This window comes from Manacus candei, unplaced genomic scaffold, assembly GCF_025592945.1.
Source record: "Manacus candei isolate 608988 ecotype Guabito, Panama unplaced genomic scaffold, ASM2559294v1 h1tg000011l, whole genome shotgun sequence".
Lineage (NCBI taxonomy): Eukaryota > Metazoa > Chordata > Aves > Passeriformes > Pipridae > Manacus > Manacus candei.
This window is the reverse complement of record NW_026138059.1, coordinates 14,576,099-14,593,131: the sequence shown is the minus strand read 5'-3', so window position 1 is coordinate 14,593,131 and position 17,033 is coordinate 14,576,099. Positions and strand designations below refer to the sequence as shown.

Below are 17,033 nucleotides of genomic sequence, written 5' to 3'. Positions count from 1 at the left end.
GAGATTGAATTAAAATATCTGTGTAATAAGATATATAGGATACAGAGACTGCAATTTTATGCAATAACAAACTGTCTGTAAAGCTCTTGAAACTTCTGCAAATGGTTGAATTTTTTTGTCTTTTAAGTTCTGTTCAACAAAATGCTGTTAGGATTCTTAATCACGTAATTCAGGATTATGGAGAATTCCTTGGTATGTTTCAGTCAGCAGTTTAACTCCCACTGTGGCTTCAGGTGGGGCAGAAGTTCACCTTTTAACTTGCAATTTCCATTACTTTATAGGTCGAAGTATCAATGTTAAATCTGCTGGCCTGATTGGAAGACATGGGCCTCAGTCAAAGCAACCATTCATGGTTGCATTCTTCAAGGCAAGTGAAGTGCTTTTCCGTTCTGTCCGAGCAGCCAACAATAAAAGGAAAAATCAGAACCGCAACAAATCCAGTAGTCAACAGGAGTCTTCTAGGATGCCAAGTGTTGGGGGTAAGATGAAGCTATGCTTTGCTAGTCTGTTTATAGGAGTTGTGGGCACTTGATCAAATGTAATGGAGTCACAGCAGCTCAACAAGATATTGCTCACTGGCTGAACTGCCAGAAACTGTGCTCCCAGTCCTCTGTTGTTATGTTGGCCCTGAGCATGATCTGCCTTCTGTAAGTCGGACCATGGGGTCCATGAGGGTTAAATGACCAAGTAGTTTAAGAAAGGCTCTATCTGAGCTTGAAACAAGTCCTACACATTTGGCAATTGGATGATTTCTTTGCTATTCATAACAAAAAATAGACAGTAAAGAGAAGGTTTGCACCCCAACTACTTGTCAAGGAAACCTAGCAAAGGGACAATGTTTAGACTTTTTGTTAAACTGTCTCTCAGCTGAAGACAAGAAGTAACACAAAAATCTGAATGCTGAAAATGAGGAAGCTTAACCAATCTGAGAAAATGTATACTGTTTATGATTTTAGACCAGCTGACATGTACTGATGCAAACACACAGTATATCCCTGAATGGAGTCAATTTGGTCCCTTACCTACCTGAGAGGTACTGACAATAATGCATATGAAAATGTCTTAGTCCCATTAGAGCCTGAAATAAGTTTTGCTCCAGTTCTTTCCCGAAATACTCCTTCCAGCTGGAGTCATAAAGCCGTGTTCTAAATATTCTCACTTTTGAACAAACATTTATACTTTTTGGAAACAGGGTGTGAAAATGTATCTTTCTAGAAGCATGGCAGATCTAGTAACAGCATATCAAAACCTCAATATAGATGCTATTCCTAAACCCCATAGATGTCTACATGTAAGCAAATCATTATTTAGTAGAAGGAATTTAGCCTGGGAGTGGAATTCACTTATTTGAGGAGAAGCGTTACGAGCAATATGCATTGCTTATATCCATCTCAGAACCTTGACAGAGGCAGGTTAGAGACCCCTCTAATGTAATACAAAAGCCTTTCCCCGATTTTTTGCAGAAGGATGAATTTTGCCACAACAACCACAAATTGCTATTGAGTTGCTAAAGAAGTCAAAGAAATTATTTAAATAATTTTTCATATTTCCTGGAAAATGTCTACTAATTTGGAGAATCACATTATTTTGGGTGATAGGTAAATCATCTAAGTACCTGGTACAGACATGATACCTAAATAAAAATATCACACTTTCAGATTGAATCCTATGTTTCTAGTGCATGAGGAAAAGAGAATTGAACAGATTTCTTAAACCTTCTTGATTATGGCAGGAAATCAGAACACAAGCTACTTGATGGTTTAACCTGGGAAAAACTCAACCTTAACACATGCTGGCAAGCTGCATTGACATGCAAATTACCTCAGGAAGAGCTGTCTGAAAGTCTCAAAATATGTCAGCCTTGTCCATGCATCCAGTCGTGCTCCAGAGCTGCTGTAAAACAAAAAAATCAACATCTTTAGGAAAATGTGCATAATGAAACAAATTTTCTCCTAACATCTTCAAGGTCTGCATAAGCGTAGAGGTACATCACTGTTTACGTTGATCCATGACAGACCTCTTTCAAAAGAGATTGCAGTTCAAGAATACCATACTGTTAAACCAAAATCAGGTTAAGAAGCAATTGCATATCAATTGTTATCAAAATCAGGGACATTAACCTCTGACTGTAGATGGAGGCAGCAAGACATGGACAGGCTGGAATAGATGGCAAAGCTGAAGGTAGGTAAGTCACTACAGTCTCAAATGGCAACATTCTCTGCAGCAAAACTTCTTGGAGGTGTAGGTCCTGCACCATGGCAAATCAGCTTCCATGCTCCTGCCTTGCAGTTTGCCTCAACAATCCCCATATCGCTAATCAACAAACTTCTTTTATTTGAGTACTGCTAATGATCATTGATGGGACTTTTCACACTACAAGTGATTCACAACACTTTTCCTTTTAACAGCTATTGCAACAGTACTCGTTAAATACTGTGGATAAGCCTGCTGAAGGCTACAAAGGCAATGTACAGATTCTATCCAGATGCTCCAGTGTGCAAAAAAGGCATAGAGAAGAGAACATGTTCTTATTACTCCAATCATTGAGTCTTTGCAGGCTCCATGTGGAGAGCCTACTATCAGGGAAAAACTATGCCCTTTACCTCCCCTTCACAAGCCCCAGGAAGTGGGGGATACGCTGCATCCCTTCAGGTTTGTGCGAGAAGGTTAATTCTCCAAGTTCTCTACAGCTTCCAGTAATGAGCAGCACTTCAAAAGTATGTTTTCATCCCTTCATATTTCAATGCAAAAGTTTTTTGGGAAAAAGACCAAAGAATTCCGGCCATCATCTTTATGGGAGATTCAATAGACTACATTCAATTCTTATCCTCTCCCTGATGCAAGACACTTGACACAAAAGACACAATGATGGGCAAAGGTCACTGTGTGATGGAGGTAATTTTTTTCCAAGCTTGTTCCATAATCATGTACCTACAGCATGTAAGACAGATGTTGACAGTGAAAAATGCTCACTTATAAAGCCAGAGGTTATGTAGTCAGACCCAGATAGGTGTGTTATCATTTGTATGTCACAGGCTTTGGTTATGCCTCTCTCTATATATCAATCTCAACTTCACTATGAAGTCATGTCTTCATTTTCTTCTTGCTTTTTTTCTTCTTAATTTTCTGTTTCTTGAGGGTTTCCCCCTTTTTTCTCCTCTTTTTTTTTTCCTCTTTTGCCCTTGCCTTCTGTCATCTTCCTTTTGCCTCCTGCCTTTTGTATTTTACTTTTTTCTTTTTTAAGTTCTTGGACCTCAGCAATTAGCTTTACTGTATTCTGAGCACATCAAAAAAAAAAAGCTCCACTGGGCAACTCAGCTCTTCCCTTCCAATGGACAAGACAATTTTTGAATTATTCATGAAGATGCAGAGTCATAAAATCAGCATCCTTGTGTTGCTAAGAACTTCAAGAGAAGATGACCTCAATGCAGTATAAAGACAGACAGAATTAATCTTAGCATTCAGACTCCAACTGCCTGCTGTGCACAGAGGATTGAACTGATTATTATTTGCCCAGTTTTATTTTTGTCAAACTGTAGAAAAAAAAATTAATAAAAACCCAAACCAAAACTAGACAACTCATTCCCAAAGGACATGACATAGCTCTTCCTTAAAACCAAAGTTGGCTTAATTTTAATTTTTTTAACCTTTTGTAAAAAGAGTTACAGTGTAATTGGGCACTAGAGAATATCCAGATTTAAATACTGAATATTGACTTACATCAGGAAAATGCAAAACAAAGCTACATAATTTTTGTTCATAATGCAGTGAGATAAAACTAGAAAACAATATTTAAGTCTACGTTTCCTGTATTTTATTGATTTATGTCACACTAATTAATTAAAAATATAGTACTTTGGAATAATATATATAGGCATGTTTACATGCCTCTATTTTCCCTGCAAAAAAGTCCTCTTGAAACTTCTTATATATATATTTTCTTGCCCTCCTTCCACAGCTCTTCCTACTATGCAGGAGCTTGGATTCCAACTGCAGTCCCTGAATAGCTGAAGAACAATATTTTCTAGGTCCCAATAGCCTACAGTTCTGATTCTTCACAGAATAAGCATATGGGCCTTGAAGCTACAGTATGTGAAATTGAATCCTTGGCATCAGATCCTATTATAAATGTCACATTTGATACTTACATGAAATGTTACATTACACACAAAATTTGTCTTATATGAAAGATAGAATTCAAGGAAGCGTCACTTTCTTCATAGGTGACTTTGTTAGATGGCTTGCAGTCTGTATATGCAGACCATTTTATCAGGTGTTCTGGTGTGACTACTCATCCACTGCTAGTTAACCTATATTTAAATGATCCAGAGTATCAAGACAATGGTGACATCTGTGCAATGACTTACATATTTATTATTCAGACTTTCTCCTGTAAGTGTAGGGACTTATGCTACATCCTGGCACTAAAGCGTCTGTACATGTTCTCAAATAAAAAAATGTCGTAACAGAGAAAGCTGGCAAAAGCAAAATCTTCAGCTTTCATTTGTTTGCCTGCTTGGGTGCTATCTAAAACCAGATTATGAGTTTTCTGACTTTCTCACATGCATATCTTTTCCACATTTTTTAGTCACAGGTTTTTTTTGCAAAGTGACTTGTATTCTATATGTATGAATTTTAAATTCCCACTAATAATTGAGAGGGAAAAGCTCAATATTTACTTCCTATGAGCACTGATATGAGTTAAAATGAGTGTATAGATCCTTGTAAAGAATTATCAGTGAAACACAGTTCTGTTTTTCTAAAGCTAAAGTTCCTTTACTTTTGATTACCTTCACCTTACTTCTAGTGTGTTTACAGAACATATTGGATTATTACAGGCAACTCAGAACAAAGTATGATTTAGGGGGTTTTGTTATATTAAAGACATACAGATTTTTGAAAACTTGTGATTTCTTAGGGCATCCTGTGTTCCTTCTAATTGCTACTCCAGAAAGACACAGAACTCCCATGGCATGCGGGTGTATATTTTGACTCAGTACGACCTGGGACAACTGAGATTATCTGAGATGGCAGCTATCTGCAGAGATCCTTTAATGACTGTCATTGAAGGGCTAGGAAAATACCATAGGAAAGAATGAAGTGTTCATCTTTAAAAAAGGATGAGGCTTTGAGGTATTATAGATCAGAAAGCCTAACTTAATATCCCTGATGGTTATTTAGTACTACAAATGGACATACCTTGACTTGTGGACAGCTTTTGACTGTTTTGGGAGTCATATTGGGACCTATGTGTATTCAACAGAAAGTAGGTACACAGACTGTTTAAAAAACAAAGAAAAAGCCTATTCAAAGAGCATGTTATCAATAAGAGAAAAATTTGTGTGGGTATTTTGAGTGACATCTTGTTGAATCTCTTATGAATCTTTTACCTTTTATTGGTAATTTGGATGATTCAGCACTCCTCCCAGATCGCGTATCCTCTGTTAACTTGCAGAGAACACACTCTATTCTATTGTCCAAATTACTAACAAAGACGTTAGTCAGTACTGGCATCAGTACTGACCCCTAGTAACCAGCTGCCAAGCAGACTTTGTACCACTGATACCAGCCCTTTGAGCCCAGCAGCCTAGACAAGTTTCCATCCAGTATAGTCTTACCTATCCCAAGTTATTGATTGGATTGACCAATTTGACTCTAGGATATTGTGGGAGACCATATCCAAAACCTTCCTAAAAACACGGGAAACAATACCCAGTGCTCTTCAAAAGCCCACAAAATTTGTCAGCCCATCACAGAAAACAGCGAGGTTGGTAAGGCAGAGTTTGAACTAGTAAATTCATGCTGACTGTTCCCAAACACCTTCTTGTTCTTCATGTACCTGGACACAGTTTCCACAAGAATTTTTTCCACAAACTTCCCAGAAACTGAGGTTAAGCTGATTGGCCTTCTTGAAGATGGGTGTGACATTTTCCATTTTGAATAATTGGAAAAATCCTCCAGTGTATGAACACTCAAAAATGGCAGGAAGTGACTTTGCAATGTGGTTGGTCAGTTCATTCCCCACCCTGAAATTCATCCTTTCTGTTTACACGGACTCATGTATCTTGATTGTTTAACTAATTCCTAACTCTATTTCTTTTACTATGGATAGAACTTCAGCCACTAGGGTCAGGGACTCAGAAGTCCTAAGGGCAAATTTTGCGAGTAAAAAACGAGACGAAGTCATTGAGTACCTTAACCTTTTTGAGTCCTTATCACTAGGTCCTTCACTCTACTGAACACAAATCTGTATTTTTCTTATGTTTTCTTTTTGCTATGAATGTGCCTATAGAGGTACTTCTTGATGACCTCACGAGTTTCAACTCCAGCTAAGCTTTAGCTTTCCTAATATCTGTCCCTCCATGCTCAGGCAATGTGTTTATATTTTTTCTGTGTAGTTCATCCCAATTTCACATTACTTTTGCTTCATTTGAATTTGAGTTCAGTCAAGAGTTTTCCAGTCAGCCACAGTGGTTTTGTGCCATACTTGCCTGACTTGCAATGAGTTGCAATGCTCTTGTTGATGTCATCCCTCAGAATCTTGACTGTACTGTACTATGTTTGCTGCAGCCCCATCACGCTGCTGGTGTCATCAACATCCTCACACCCAAAATCTGCTTTTTATTCATTGATTTGTACAACTACAACAGACTATTAAGGTGACTAGGCAGGAATATATAAAAAAAGATTCTGAAGCTCACCATTTGACAGTGTGGTTTTGCTGCAAAATTCCTATTCTGAGTTATACTACTAGAAAACAACCTGAAAATAATATGAAATAACTACTTCACTTAATTTGGCACTGTGTTCAGTTGTGGTCATCACATCTTCAGAAAGACATAGAGAAGCTGAAGAGAACCCAGAGAAGCAATGAAAGAAGAGATCAGGACAGCTGAGGAGAAGTTGTAAAATTTGCAGAGAAGTTCCTTTAGGCTGTATATTTGGAAGAGTTTTCCATAAGGATAGTGAAGAACTACATAAGTTATCTCACAGTCTGTAGAACTCCCTTCCTTTCATTTTATGTGAGAAAAGGCCTCTATCTCTTAAATATCCTGAAATTTTTCAGGATAATTTCAGAGATGTTCCCATTCCAGCCTCAGGGCTTATAATGTTAAAAAAAATGTTCCTAAAGAAATGTCTTTTCCTGGAACTGAAGACTTTGTTTGTTTTTCCTTGTTTGTTTGGGTCTTATGGGATTTTGTTTGTTTGCTTTTTCTTGTTGTTGTGAATTTTTTTGGTGAATTTTTTTCCTTCCAGAATGGTTATTTTGGTCCAAAAAATTCACTTTAAGCATTCTTTAATTGGAAACGGAGAAGACAGCCTGTACTCCCTGCTCTATTGCATACCTCAGTTATGGCATCACTTGAATAGCTCTATAAACCAGCTCTGTGGTGATAATGTGATGAAGGCATGACCCTGTTCCCTTCCTTTCCTATTACTAAGGAGCAGTAAGGAACAAGTACTAGAATTTCTCCAGGATTACAATTGTCGTGGAGAAGCATGTAGGGAAGAAGGTTCTCTGTGTCCTATCCTGACACATCTCTGACAGTGCAGAAACTTTCAGTCCTTTAAAAAGCACCTGTTAATCTACTTGTTTACATTAGTATTACCAACTAAAGATCATCAAGTAGCGAATATTTCCAGAAAATATGGTAAAAAATGAAGGCATATGAAATGTCCTATTATGTGTTTAAATTACAAACTTTGGGAAATTCTGTTGTTTCGGGACAATTTTTATCATTGTTAATTTATCTTTTGAATTGGGCTACTTTCTTAACCTGGCAATTAACTGTGCCAGCATACAGATGACTTCCCCATATCTTGGATCAGGCTCTTCCTTGTCCTCTTTGGTTACCTGTGTGCATATTATCAGAGGTCTTACCCAGCTAGCCAGCAAACAGACATCATGTAAACCTGTTTCCCCTAATGCTGTATGTCTTATTTTGCCTGTGTACACAAATTGTATCAATCTGTCTGTGTTCATTCTGCATGTCCAAGTAAACATCACCTTTACAACTAACCCTAGGAATATAAATGACAGTATGGTTTTTATTTCCTTTGTACAGTTTGGTCAGCATCTCAAAAATAGCTAAATCTTGTCAGTTCTAGCAATGCTTCTAGAAAATTCATTAATGTTATTTTCTTCCTGTAGATTATAACACGAGCGAGCAAAAGCAAGCATGTAAGAAACATGAACTTTATGTGAGCTTCCGAGACTTAGGATGGCAGGTATGACTATAAATGCTTTTTCCTATCAGTTCCAATTGGGACTATCTATTTTACAGTCCCCCATTATTTACACCCTGTTTTCTTTCTGGTAATTGGTATATCACGGATGAGAGACAAATTCTTTAAATGCATCTTGTAACAAATCCCTATCAGTATTGCTATCACTCACTATCTCTTTACCTTTTTTAGCTGTTCTCTCAAAGATATTGCATACATTTGTGGCTTTATGATCTGGATTCATTCACATAAAGATAAATTTGAACTATTACTCAAGATATGAATGAATCTGCAGTAAATGAAACCAAAATACCCACACCAAGTAATGCAACTTTTTTAATTTATGCTTGAATTCAACCTGGTTTAGTGCTGTCTATTGCAGGTCAGAGAGATTTCACTGGGGTAGGATCCTTAGAGAAGTAAATCCTGGATCACTGCTCAGTGGTCTTCATAACACCATAGCTAATTTTATATAATTTCTGGGGAAAACTGGGGAATCCTGCCATACAGTAACAAAGAAAAATGTAGTAAAAGGTCATGAAGTCAGAGGAGGGGCATTACAAGAAAAGAAAATAGACATCGATCTAGGGTTTTTTTCCAGAAAGCAAGGAACTCTCTATAAAGAAAGAACAAGAAGGCCATCAGCAACCTATAACCTAGACATATTGCATATGTAGGCAAGAATTCAGAGATGGCTGTCTTTGCATTTCACATTTCTCTGAATTATTTTAAGACAACTCTCCAGGAGCAGAAGTCTATGAGAAGAAAAAGTATGCTATCTCTTTGGTGGCAGCTCATCCTTTATGTATCTAGCTCAGATTCTCGTATGGTCTTATTATCCTATCTGATATTTTGTAGTGTATTTATCCTCATAGCAGCCTGAAGAAGCAGGCAGAGGCTGTTTTCCCAAGTCTTCAAAGCATAATAACCCCATCCAGGGCCACAGAGCAGGCTTGTGGTATTGAACTCAGGCTACTGAACAAGGAAGACATTGTGTCTCTGTAGATCACAGATTTTTTTAAAGGTATCAACAGCTTTTTAATTTTTCTAAACAGTAAATTCTGATATGCTCCAAGATGTGCAAGGTTCTCAGATGAGTGGCCACAGTGGCCAAGGTGGCCATAGAGAAAAGAAAATATATTTTTATTCCAAAAAGTACCTTAAGAATTAAAAGTTTCAACTGGAAAGCCAAAGCTACACTGTACAGTATTTGATCAGCAAAACCCAGGGTGAAATGACATACAAAAAAAAAAAAAAGATACAAACCCTAGGAAGTAGGTACCTGATCCTCTCTGTCCTTCCTGCAGCACTTCCATTACCTGGCAAAGGAGTAATTCAGCAAACTAAACACACAACTTTCATTAACATTTTAAAATATTTTCCCTCTTGTGATCTTTTGCCCATACTGTGTTGCTAGAAACATTCAAAATGCATGGTTCATTGACATGCCAACACATAATTACTAGCAACCCTCAGTTTCATGCAATAATACAGTTAATGGTATTGAGTATGCTGAAGGAAGAGAATGCATTTTAATTACTTTTGTTGCACCAAGAAATGCTCAAGATTTTTGATTTGGGAGAAAAAGTATTCTACAAATGTATTTTGATCTTTAATTCCCCTTATGGTCTCATTAACTGGTATTCAGTATGGATTTTTAAGTTTAATTTAATTTTCATCTCTGTTCTGCATGAACAAAGCAATTACTTTAAAAAAAAAGTTGTTTCACATGCCACCTTCTGAAGTTCCTTTTGTCATTGAACAAGTCTTAGTTTGATATAGTTCCAAATTCTCAGTGAGAAAAAAAAATATTGACTGGATCTATTTGCTCTTGTTTTAGGATTGGATTATTGCACCAGAGGGCTACGCTGCATTCTACTGTGATGGAGAGTGTTCTTTCCCCCTCAATGCCCACATGAATGCAACAAACCACGCCATTGTTCAGACTCTGGTATGCCTCTGCCTATGTTGTAGTTGCTTATTATGCAGCTGTTAGTGTCTTTGCTCAGGGTCTGACTCTTTTGTTTACTACTATTGAATTTTGATTGTTTCTGGGTAAATGATAACCCATTTCGAAAACATGCATTGATGATTATGTTGGGGAGAGGATGAGCTGCTCAGAGTGGCCTGTGTGGTAGGTTCCCCCTCCATTTTAAATGCGATTACACGTGAGAGTACTGTGTCATGTTACTGGAGAATTGTTAGGAACAAAGGGGGCCCCCTGGTCTGACTTCCAAGAGTTTTTCAGCTTATTGAACTCCACTGTTAACATCTACATGCTATACCTTCCAGAAATGATGACACTTGGCCACTCTGTGGACCTTTGTTGTTGACTGTTGGCAGAGATACTTACACTGTAATTTAATGTGAAGCTTTGCAAACAGATGCATTGGCATGTAAGAAATTGTGTTCAGTCATGCCTGGCTTATAAATGCAATTTAAAAATAAGTGTGTTCGGATCTCTTGCTCAACCTGGTACATGTAAAAGGGGATTCACAGCCAGCTTTCTGCCTCTGGTTTTTCTTATGTTTTCTCCTGTGCCTCAACAAAAGCAGCCAAAAAGATGATCTTAGTTGAGGCAGCTGGCTAGGCCTCCTCTACCCTGGCAGCATTCAGCTACAGAAATCATGACCTTTAGACTATGCCTAAATGTAATGCTGTGAGGCTGAAGTCTGGTTGGTTTGGTCAAAAATTGATTTTTCACCTATGTTGGCTGAAGAACTGGTATTAGCATTGATATTAGCAGAATGATTAAGAAGCAGAGGAATGAGGGATAATAAACAAGGAGGGAGCAGCAGTACAAAATCAGAACAGGAAAGGGTTGCCATCTCTAATTTGTTTCTGGAAAGGTCAAGATACTCAACTGTAATTATAGAAACATGGGTTTAAAGCTCCCTCTGATATAAACTGATAATAGCAAAGTATCCTGACCATCAGATTATGCTGACAGATCTGTCCATGGAAAATGATCTTTTTCTTTGATTTTCACATAAAAAATCTGGGCCTTAAAAACCTTTCCTCCTTCAGAAAGGAGTGCAGTTACTACCATCCCGGGACATCACCCCAAAACCCCCGTCAAATTTAATCCCCACACCAAAAAAACATCCCAAAAACAAAAAAGCAAATAAACAAAAATGAAGTTTGATATCTTTCTGATAGAAACCAAATTCTGTTTGTGAAAATCATCAAGTATTTCTAGAAGGTTGAATATTAGGAAGAAATTTTTTACAGAGAGAGTAATCAGACATTGGAATGTGGTGGATTCGCCGCTCCTGGAGGTCTTTAAGATGAGACTGGATGTGGCACTTAGTGCCATGGTCTAGTAACCACGACTGTGTTGGATCAAGGGTTGGACTTGATGATCTCAGAGATCGTATCCAACCTGGTTGATTCTATGACAGGGACATTTTTAAAAACTCATCATATGATGAGACCTTTTCCTTTCCATTCAGCTTTTGTTTACTCACCCTTTCAAGGCCAGCCACCAATGCAACATTATTCTTCTATACCACAATTCAAGTCAGCAAGATTTATAAAAAGAAGGGAAGATGTCAGGCTGGAAATAAATAGAAGTGTGTTAAAGGGTTCAGGTGAAAGGAAACAGAAAATGCCAGTTGGCAAGGAATACAGCAATGTGTTTAGGAGACAATGAAGAACAGTTCAGAGATAAAAAGAAATAGACCAGTAAAGCAATAGTTTAGCATTATGTAAACATTGTCCAGAAAAGTTGCCAATATCAGTGAGATCCCCAGGTTAGAGTTCCTTCCTGCAATTATGGACTGTTAAATAAGAATTGGCCCAACGTTAGTTTCTATTATGTGTCTTTTGTGTCCAAAAATGATTAATTTCCAGTTGTTAAGAAATGTGTGTAGTTTGTCCTATTTTTTAAATTGGATAGTCAAATTTTTCCCATTATTATGGCCTTTTTGGAATTGTGTCTCCCTCTGCATGTACAGTACATGCATTCAGTTGTGCAGCCAAAAAATCATGAGGCTAATTAAATTTTAGCTGCACATAAATTAGATGAGATAACAGTAGTTGAATGCTTTCTGGTTTAAATTATACAAAATTCAGATTTACACAAGGTGTGCACATGGGGATGGTTTGGGAAACAATTATTCATACACCCCACCCTAATCTAAATGTATTCATCTCCCGGCCATACTGATTACACCATTCTGAAAAAGCCCATTTTTGGGGTTGGGAAATGATTGTTCCTTGGTACCCCTCCAAACTTGGCTGACTCTTTTTTTATTTTCTTTTGTAATAAGAATGGGAGAAATGCTAGGCCAGTACCTCTCTCTCTCCTTTTTTCTTAGCTGAACTTAGGCAAACAGATGATACAGATCCATATAAATACAAGATAGGCTGCATTTAATGTGTTCTATAAGCTTTCATCACCCCCAGATCAGGCTCAGGAGACCCGCTGACTTCCTGGTCATGAGAGGCAGTGGATCAGCAGGTTGACTCGTGCTGAATTTGTAGCTAACAAACACTTGAAAAGCCTGTGACCATCACTGCCATGGTTAGCGGGGCCACGGAGCTTCCAGCTGGGGTGGCAGAGGCTGGTGGAACCAGGATTTATGACAGGGCAAACATCTGCCTGGATGAGGCACAATCATTCTTTTCTCCAGTGCTTTGCTGCTCATTTGTTAAACCATTTTTAAGTGTGTGTCTAAACCTTTACTAAACTGCTACTTCAGGATTTATTATTGCTCATTTCAAAAGACCTTCTCATGGTAAAAGTTATGTAAAAATTGTTTCCTGATAGACTGTTCTCTGTTGTCTGGCAAAGGCTCTGAGCTTATATCACTGCAAGACAGATGGCTCTAACAGATTTACAAAGATTAACATACAAATGAAACCTATTACTGCTGAAGTCTTCATCCATGCCTTAATAATCTCTTGCCCTCTCTATTACAACTCCCTCTTCTCTGGCCTCCCCAGTTTCCAAGTCTTCAGCATGTGTAGAATATTACATTCAACCTTCTTTAAAGTACAAAGAACTTGTATTTCCCCCATTTTCAGATATTTCCACTAGATCTTGTTCGTTCTGGGATGCTGTTCAAAACTCTTTTCCTTCTCTTTAACCTTTCATTGATATATTTCAGCCTAGAGAACACAAAGACTTTTCTTCCTCAGCCCTTTCCCCAGACATTTTGTCCAGCTGGCACCCACCTTATGAATTGATTTTTACTTCAGTGGAAGTAGAATTGGATCCACTGATATGTAGATAAGACCCTAAAATGCACTCATACTGTCTAAAAGCACATATCTTACCATTTCATAGGCTGAAAACAGTTCCAGAGCCTTTGCCTGCACAACCTTTGCTGTCTGTAACAGATTTTCCTCCATGCTGAGATTCCAACAGAGGAAAGCATTTTTTCACACATGCTTGGGTCCTGGTGGGACTCAGGGCTCGAGCCTTTGCTTCATGTTAAGCACTGTCCTCCCCAAAGATGGCACGCACAATATGTTTAAATGTTTTCCTGAGCAGCTGCCTAACTCCAACTCTTTTCTAAATTTCATCTGAAAACCAACTTTCTGTCTTGGCCACTTCTCCTCATTTATCTCTCCATCTGCTTTTATTGTATAACTCTGCCCGTGCAATTGAAATCAGAGCAATGCTCTGGAGGTAAGCTGTGCTTTAAAGTTACTAACCAGGGAAAATTTGTGACCACAGCCTTCTCTGAATTGCAAAGACATGTTTTCCACTGATGTTGTCCTTGTACCTCTCTGTTTGACATATGAGCTATGTATTTATCTATCTTTCAGGTTCACTTGATGTTCCCTGATCATGTACCGAAGCCATGCTGTGCACCAACAAAACTGAATGCAATCTCCGTGCTCTACTTTGATGACAGTTCCAATGTTATTTTAAAAAAATACAGGAATATGGTGGTGCGTTCATGTGGCTGCCACTAGAATAAAAAGATAATCTAAAGCAGAGGGGTTTATTCAAAATTGTAATAAAGTCAAGATATGAGCCTTGCTGATGAAAAGGCAGGCCTAAATTTATTCCATTTCATGTCATCTCTCATTTAATTGTACAGTATAATGTATATAGTAGCTTTTATTTATTTAAAAGTATATAGTTTCTTTTGTATGAGCAAAATTTCAGAACCGTTTATTTTATGGGTCGCCTCACCATGCAGTAGAAGTTCACAAACTAGTTTTTCAATGGACCATGCTGAAATCTGTTTCATTCTGTCTCAATATTTTAAGGTAAAACCTTTGTACAGAATTTTTTAAAACTAGAAACTCCAGAACTTCTGTAATGGCTTTGTATTGTTAAAGGAACTAAAATACATTTGATCATATTGTGCCAATGAAAACTGTGGCGAGGTATTTATTTAGAAAAAGACACAGGGAAAAAAACTAAACAAAACTGCTCGACTAAACATATTTTTTCTTTTAGAAGTTCTGCTCCATTAGAAAAAGTGAAATGTTGAACAGTGCTTAAGTAAATAAATAGTAGATAGAAAATAGAAGTGAAAAAATTGCACATAATTGTTATAACTATTTTCTTTAACAAAATGAGTGTAACTGGAGGAGTATGTTACTTTTTGGCTTGTGAGCTGCAGAGTTTGCAAAAGGCTCCAGGCTTCGGAAATTCTGTGTAGACAGACTCTTGCCTTTATCTAGGACTTTCCAAGTTAACACTAAAAATTGAACTACAACATTCTTACCTCTAATCATATGAGTCTCTTATCTACTACGCTGCTCTGGCAAGTATTTTTATAATAGCACCACAAGGTAAAATCAAACAAAAACCACACAATCCTTCCCATTATATACACAGTATATGCACTATATACACAAAATATACAGAAGATGCAGTATGGAAGGGCTTTGCTTTATTTAGCTCCTACTTCTGGATGTGTTTTGTGAGTGTGTGAGGGAAGGCATTGGGTATGCAATTGTCACTTCTTTAATCAAAAGTCATGTCCCTAGTGGTGGTTGTTTTCAGAAAAAGATGAAAAACACCTTTCATAACAAGGCATTGGGTAATTTGCAGCCTACTTTCAGTCTCATCTGCTTTTCTATTGGGTGGGAATTAGTTTAAATAATGAGACTCAATGTGGGATATTGTTCCTTTTATTTTGCATTAACTATTGTAACTTTGTTATAATTCTTAAATCCATATAATAACTTTTTAATCTCCCTAAATTTTTGGCCTCAAATCAAATCCTGTGGTTGTGAATTGCATAACCAATTACAGATTACATTTCCACCACCACTACATATATGCTTATTTTGAATTAAGAACAGTTAATGTCTTTGGACACTCCTTTGTTTTAGTGTTATGAAAATGGGAAAACAGAAACTCAGTTTTCTCTCTATTACATGACTAATTATAATATATGCTTTTATCAGGAATTGACTTCACTAAAAATGCTTCATTTAAACCATTCTCAGAGAGTTGCTAAAAAATGCATAGGACGTATCAGTTTCTCCTTAGACAGTCTATTCATGTAACTCTGACTTCTCCGGTTATTTAAAATATATTTCAGAAAACTCAGATTATTACAGACTGATAAAATCGGTGTGTGCGTGTGACTGTGTGTATGCATGTGAATGTGCAGCTGCCGTTTTTGCAGAAACTAATTTATTTTATCTTGCTTTTGGAGTAATACATAAATCCTTTTTATGCATACACTCAGTTAAAAAAAGAAAATAAATTAGCAGTCCTGATTTCAGTCTTGGGAACTCCTTCCTCTTAATAGAACAGTTCCATTTTACACTTCCATCTCTGTTTTATACTGGCATTACCTACATATCTACATTTAGTTGCAGATTATGCACAAGAGTGTACGGCAAAATATGTCTCCATCTGAATTACCATTTTGGAACGGTTAGATTCCTGGGTTGTCTTCAAAAATTTACTGGTTTCTTTATAAATTGGGTAGGCGGATATGCTTTTTTTGAACTCAATTTATTCTGAATGGAATTTGATGGATATTAAATTTTGGGTACATTAAGTAATATATTTTTAAATAATGGTGTACCATTTTGAGACTAAGAAGCTGAAGATTATTGTTATATTATTCTTTAAAATATGCTGTTGGAATATATTTCTATATTTTGAGACATAATAAACCTGTAATAACATTTTCCTCTGCTGTGATTTTACTTCTAAGATGCATGACAAAATGGCAGTGATTTGATGTATTCTTTTAAAGTGAAAAGCAAGAGATCACCAATTTTGTTACAGTTCATTTTTAGTACAGACATTTTGCAAAATTGCTTTTATATTGTTACTTCTTAAACTGCAGATAGTGAAACATCTACACTAGTGGTAAAAATCATGCCTTCAAATGATACCTCCAAGTGCTAATACTCTACTCAAAATATACTAGAAAGGAGAAATGGTTTTTAAAATTCTCACTAAATACATAACTGGTCACTCCTTTGTTTGAAATGAAGTGGCACCACACCTTCTACATGCTCTGGATAAGTGAATATATGCATGTTTTCATGCAAATTTGTTCGGGTAAGCTCTTCTTCAGTAGTAACTAATACAGGGCTTTTTGTTCTTTTACTTGAACCTATCAAATGCCTGTTATTTTATAGATATTTATGCATAATATATACACACATATTTAATGCAATGTGTACATCATTATATCAAATACATACCCATATCTGTAGTTACGAAGCTATTCTCTAGTTATGAAGACCATTCATTGTCATTCAGGACACAAGATATTTGTTCTTTTTAAAGTTGTTTAGGCTTTCTGCATCTTTAACAACTGGGAAACCAGAGAAAAAGAATAAGCCTTGTACAGAATTAATGTTACATTATT

At 37.0% G+C, this 17,033-nt stretch overlaps 1 protein-coding gene across 2 annotated transcripts in view; it reads left to right on the top strand.

Moving 5' to 3' along the window:
* Nucleotides 1-16,336, top strand: part of BMP5 (bone morphogenetic protein 5) — a 55,839-nt gene extending 39,503 nt beyond the window's left edge. For both annotated transcript variants that reach the window (XM_051777875.1, XM_051777876.1), the window contains 4 exons: nt 282-479; nt 8,153-8,229; nt 10,067-10,177; nt 14,002-16,336. In XM_051777875.1, the coding sequence (XP_051633835.1) occupies nt 282-479; nt 8,153-8,229; nt 10,067-10,177; nt 14,002-14,151 (536 nt within the window). In that variant the 3' untranslated portion in view covers nt 14,152-16,336. The remainder of the gene's footprint in view (nt 1-281; nt 480-8,152; nt 8,230-10,066; nt 10,178-14,001) is intronic.
* Nucleotides 16,337-17,033: the final 697 nt, after the last annotated feature.